Source organism: Lycium barbarum, chromosome 5 (genome assembly GCF_019175385.1).
Source record: "Lycium barbarum isolate Lr01 chromosome 5, ASM1917538v2, whole genome shotgun sequence".
Lineage (NCBI taxonomy): Eukaryota > Viridiplantae > Streptophyta > Magnoliopsida > Solanales > Solanaceae > Lycium > Lycium barbarum.
In genome coordinates this window covers 104,397,589-104,403,842 of record NC_083341.1, presented here as the reverse complement: position 1 = coordinate 104,403,842, position 6,254 = coordinate 104,397,589, and the positions used below count along the sequence as shown (strand labels likewise).

The 6,254-nt window shown below is 36.8% G+C and overlaps 1 protein-coding gene across 1 annotated transcript; it reads left to right on the top strand.

The window, feature by feature from the left end:
* The first annotated feature begins 1,676 nt into the window (after nt 1–1,676).
* Nucleotides 1,677–4,379, top strand: LOC132639595 (uncharacterized). The gene is made up of 5 exons (XM_060356035.1): nt 1,677–2,090; nt 2,178–2,552; nt 2,895–3,054; nt 3,151–3,855; nt 4,060–4,379. Exons 1-5 carry the CDS (start codon nt 1,677–1,679, stop codon nt 4,377–4,379), a joined length of 1,974 nt encoding a protein of 657 aa, XP_060212018.1.
* Nucleotides 4,380–6,254: the final 1,875 nt, after the last annotated feature.

Sequence of the window (6,254 nt, the reverse complement as noted above, 5' to 3'; positions counted from 1 at the left end):
TACATACATTGATGGAGAACTGTATGTGGAATGGAATTCAAGAGAAATAAAACATCTGATTGTGAAAGAAAATTTGCAATATGTAGTACTGGGGAAATTTTGATATGACATCATTAACATAAGGGCCCTTAGAACTGCTATTCCTGAACAATGTGGAATTAAAGGTAAGTGTGAAATTGGCCTTATTGAAGATAGACACATTTTGATGAGATTTTCATTATTGGAGGATTACATCAAAATACTTTCTACACCGGCTCATTACATTTCAATGAATAATAGATATTGTCAAATGAGAACGATGATTTGGAACCCTTGGTTCAAACCAAATGAAGAAACTTCTGTTTCTCTGGCCTGGATAAGTTTCCCGGAACTACCACCAAATTTCTTTGCTCGAGAAGCGGTTTTCTCCTTAGCATCTGCAGTTGGAAAACCATTAGTAGTTGATCTTGCTACTACTAATAAGACGAGGCCAAGTTGTGCAAAAGTAAAAGTGGAAATTGATTTATTGAAAACACATCCTCATAGGATACACATTGCAGAAAAGGATGAAGATACAGGGAAGATTATGAAAAAATGGGTTCCAATTAAATATGAGTTTCTTCTTAAATATTCCAAGCATTGTAAATTACAAGGTCACTCTGAGATAGAACGCAGGGCTTTGCACCCAGAATTAGAGAAATAATACAGGGAGTCATGGAGACAAGACAACAAAAAGGAAGATAATGCAGTGGATAATTTCCCAGAGAAAAACATAAATAATTATAGGGGGAAAGCAAAAAGTTACAATCAGGCAAAGCAAGAATGGATGCAGAGGAGAAAGAATAAATACATTAAGGATTCTAGTGGTGTCATCTCAGGGGAAATAAAGGAACAAGAAGACTCACAAGAAGCTAATAATATGATACAAACTCAAAATGCTTTTGAATTGTTAACAAATGATGAGGAAGGAGTGCAAGTTGAGGACCCTGTCACAAAAGAAAGTGAACAGCAGTTAGAGATCCAACAAACTGAAGGCTGTGTTGAGCAAGGTATAACATCACATAAGCATGATCAGTCAACACATTCACTAAGTGGAAGCAACACAAAGACTCAGATATTGGGGGGAGCAGAAGAAGGCAGTAGTACACCCAAACAAAAATAAACAGTAGAGAACATTATTTCAACCAGTGAGGAGACAATGGAGAATCAGTTTTCACATGGAAATAAGTACAAGTCAGCCCAATACAGTCATCAACAAAGAGTCAATATTCAGCAAAAAGTATAGGGAATAAAGTGCAGATCGAAAATACCCCTATATAAGCAGCAGAAACTAGCATACTAAATGGGAATACCACTCCAAAATTGGCTAGCCCTAACATGACAAGTCATAGTTTAAATAATGCAAGGGATGACACTCAAATAGGCACAGCATTGCAGGTCATAAACACTCAGCATGATCAAATAAACTCATGATTGATAGGGGAACAAGATTTAGATGAATATTCACTTGAGCAAAACATACAAGCAGTGGCCAGAGCTGGAGACCTTTCTCCTAAACAGCTTGATAAAGCAATGGGGAGAGGGAAGCAAAAGCAGAATTTGCCATCAACTGGTAGTGTTCAAACAAGAAGAACTGTACAGAAACCTAAGATTCCATTATGAATGCTATAATTTGGAATATCAGGTCTGTAAATACAATGGAATCTTATACAAGGCTTATCAAGTTGCATCAAACAGATCAATTTGGCTTTATTCGTTTACTAGAGCCTTTTCAAGAGGCTCAGAGAATAGAGGAGTACAGAAGAAGAATTGGATTGCAACATGCTTTTGTGAATTGTAAAAATAAGATTTGGGCCTTTGTAGATGATATGTTTGAAGTAACAATTGTGTTTGATCATCCACAACTACTAACATTAAACCTAAAGGTGCATGGACAGGTAGAAGAGATGTTGATTTCAATAGTGTATGCAAAATGCAATCAATCAGATAGAATGGATTTATGGGAGACTTTGGAAAATAAGGCTATAACAAATCAAAGGCCATGGTTGATTGGTGGGGACTTTAATGTCATCACTTCTGAAGAGGAAAAGTATGGTGGATTACCAGTAACTGTAAATGAAGTACAGGATTTCAATGCTTGTATTCATAACTGTTTTGTGGTTGACTTGGGATTTAAAGGAGGCAAATATACTTGGTAGAATGGGCAAAGTGGAAATGACTGCATTTTTAAAAGGTTGGATAGATGCTTGGGTAACCAAGCTCTGCAAAATAAGTATGCTGGACTGGAAGTGACTCTTCTGATCAGATCAGGATTAGACCATGCCCCTTTACTAATCACTTATACTGGAGAAGTTGAAAGTTTCAAAAGATCTTTCAAATTTCTTAACTTCTGGGCAAAACAAGAAACCTTTGTGGACACTGTTAAACAACATTGGCAGGCTGACTTCATGGCAAACCCATTCAATTTGTTTCATCACAAGTTAAATAATGTGAAAAATGCATTGGCCAATTGGAGCAAGGCTACCTTTGGGAACATCTTCCTGGAGATTGAGACTTTAGAAGAGGTGATTAAGGTGCATGAGATTTAGTTTGAAGTACAACCTAACCCTACTAATAGGGAAATGCTCCATAAGGTTCAGGCTGATCTTAACAGATATCTTCATTTAGAAGAAGAATTTTGGAAACAGAAGGCAGGGATGAATTGGTTTAAGGATGGAGATAGAAATACTACCTTTTTTCATGCATATGTTAAAGGTAGGAGGAAGAGGTTACAGTTAAAAAGAATCTAGAATCAACAGGGAAATTTGCTGAAAAATCGAGAGGAGATTTGTCAAGAGGCAATTAGATTTTTCTCAGCACAATTCACAAAGGATGCAGATCCAACAGATTTTGAAATATTGGATCATGTTCCGTAGATGATTTATGGAGATCAAAATACTTGTTTGGGAGAGATCCCATCAGAAGAGGAAGTTAAAAGTGTGGTTTTTAGCCTTAATGGGGAAAGTGCTTCAGGACCAGATGGTTTCACTTTATCAGTTTTGCTGGGAGATTATCAAAGAAGACATCTGCAATATGGTCATAGCATTCTTTTGTGGAGCTGAGTTTCCTAGATTATTACTCATACTAACTTGGTCTTATTACCTAAAAAAGATTTGGTCAATAATTTTTCAGATATGAGACCAATTAGTTTGAGTAACTTTAGTAACAAAAAATTTTCAAGACTAATTCATGAAAGATTGGTAAGAAGTTTGACTCATATAGTTTCTCTTAATCAGGCTGGTTTTGTAAAAGGGAGAAGCATAGTGGAGAATGTTGTCCTTACTCAAGAGATTGTTTCAGACATTAGGCTTAGAACTAAATCTGCTAATGTTATCATGAAACTGGATATGGCAAAGGCTTATGATCGGGTTTCATGGATTTTTCTAATGAAGGTTCTAATAAAGATTGATTTTTCAGAGTTGGTGATAGACATGATTTTCAGACTGATCAGTAGCAATTGGTATTCAGTATTGGTTAATGGACAACAATGTGGTTTCTTTCAGTCATCTAAGGGAGTTAAGCAAGGAGACCCTCTATCTCCTACTTTGTTTATACTGACTGCAGATGTTCTATCAAGGAATCTCAATGCCTTAAGCTCAATCCCTCAATTTAAAGGATATGGAATGCCTAAGTGGAGTCCGAAGGTGAATCATTTATCATATGCCGATGATATGATAATTTTTTCATCAGCAGATGTATTCTCTTTGCATCTTATCATGGAAGTATTGAAAAAATATGAGAAAACATCAGGACAGAAGATTAACAGGGACAAAAGTGATGTATACATGCATAAAAATATGCCTGGGGATGTGAGCATTACTGTTGAAATTGTCACAGGTATTGTGAGGAAGGATTTCCCATTCATCTATCTAGGATGTCCTATTTATTATAGAAGGAGAAGAAAGGATTTTTTCACTCAGATTCTTATGAAGATTATGAATAGGCTACAAAGCTGAAAAGGGAAACTTTTGTCTTTTGGAGGAAGGGCTATTTTGATTAAACATGTCTTGCAGAGTTTACCAATTCATCTATTATCTGCAGTTAACCCTCCTATATGTGTTATCAGGCAAATACATAAAATGTCTGCCCAGGTTTTTTGGAGTAACACAGTAGGGGGTAAAAGCAGACATTGGGCTTCTTGGAACCTTTTGTGTCTACCTATAATGGAAGGAGGGATGGGTTTCAGATCACTACATGATGTTTCTATTGCCTTGTTTTCTAAGTTGTGGTGGAATTTCAGGACTAAGCCTTCTTTATGGAGTGCTTTCATGGCAAACAAGTATTGTAGAAAAGAAAATCCTGTATCTGTGCAGTGGAAACAAGGATCTCAAACTTGGAACAACATGATACAAGCAAGATAATTAATGGAATACTAGATCTGGTGGCAGCTTGGGATGGGGAATTCACAGTTTTGGTTTGATAACTGGACAGGAATGGGTGCATTATATTTCATTGTGGAAGGTTTTGATGAAAACATTCAAAATGTATCAGATGTAGTGGAGAATGGGAATTGGAACATGACAAAGCTGAATAGTTTACTCCCTCAAGACGTAGTTCAGTATATTGCTGATACCATCAGACCCCCAAGAATGGATAAAGAAATGGACAGAGCATGGTGGAATTTAGGCACTAAAGGTGAGTTTACAGTAAAATCAGCTTGGGAATATATCAGATTGAGAGGACAACCTATGGAGATGTACAGGAATATATGGATTAAAGGTTTGCCTTTCAAGATATCATTCTTTTTGTGGAGATGCTGAAAATATAAAATTCCTTCGGATGATGTTTTGAAGAGAATGCATTATAACATAGCCTCCAGATGTTGGTGTTGTTCCAGCCCTGAGGAGGAAACAATACAACATGTGTTTGCTAATTCTTACACTGCTAATAGGACTTGGGACTACTTCTCTTCATTTGTAGGATTGTCTATAGAAGGATTAACTTTACAGCAGAGAATTGTGAAATGGTGGACTGCATCAGTTAAAGGAAGAGGAAAGCTTATTTATCAAGCTGTTCCAGCTATCATTTTGTGGGAACTTTGGAAAAGGAGGAACACAATAAAACATGGAGGGAAAAGATCAACTGGAAAAGTCATTTATTTAGTCTATGTCACTATACAGAGGCTAGTAATGACAAGGAATCCTTCTATCAGTCAACTACCTCACAAATGGCCAGATTTGATTCAGATGCTAGAGGAAGGGTGTGGAAGACTGAAAGTTACAAAAGTGAGGTGGAAATTCCCCCCCAACAGGGTGGTTTATATGTAATACAGATGGGGCTTCAAGGGGGAACCCTGGTAGGAGTGCATATGGATTTTGTTTGAGAAATAATGAAGGGGATATGAGATATGCTTATGCTACATAGATTGGAATAACTACTAATATTGATGCTGAGGTTATGGCAATTCTGCAGGCCATAAGATATTGCAAAAATGAGAATCTAGACAATATTATAATCCAAACTGATTGTGAAATAGTGTACAAAATTCTATAGGAAGGATGGAAACCTCCTTAGGGGATAGCAAGCTGGATAGAAGAGATTTTGGAACTAAAAGCTAATAAGACTATTCTATTTAGTCATATCTTGAGAGAAGGAAACAAGCTGGCAGATGCTATAGCTAATCAAGCACTAGATGAAGCTAATGTTGAATGTCATGGTTTCCAGGACCTAGGTTCAACATGTAGAAAGATCCTCAACAGTGACAAAACTCAGCTTCCATATTTGAGAGTGAGGATACAGAGTTAGGGGGAACAGATGCAGATACATGGGGAGTTGAATCTAAAAAAGGAGCAGCAGAAAGATTTTAACACCATGTTCAAATCCTTTTGGAGGAGAACATGGTGTTTTTTACTAACAAAGTGTGTTTTATTTTGCAGGTCCATATCAACCAGAAGACACAAATTTGAAGGGACACGCCACAAACCCCACACACAAGTTCAAACAAGTTTCATACAGCTAAAACAGTGGCAGCACAGGAGAAGAACAGAAACTCAAATTCTCATTCATGACTTATACCAAATGGATTTTATTGAGGCCTTATTTGTGGTATTAGTATCTTATGATACTCATTCAAGTAGGCTAAACTTAAATCTACACGAATATAAGTCATGGATAGATGGAGTATACAACATTCACAGAATTTCAAGATGCACCAAAGGTGGAAAATATGGAACTTACAGAGTCACTTAAAGAGAAAAGAAATTCAGAGCCAGCTGGTGGTGAGTCACAACAACATC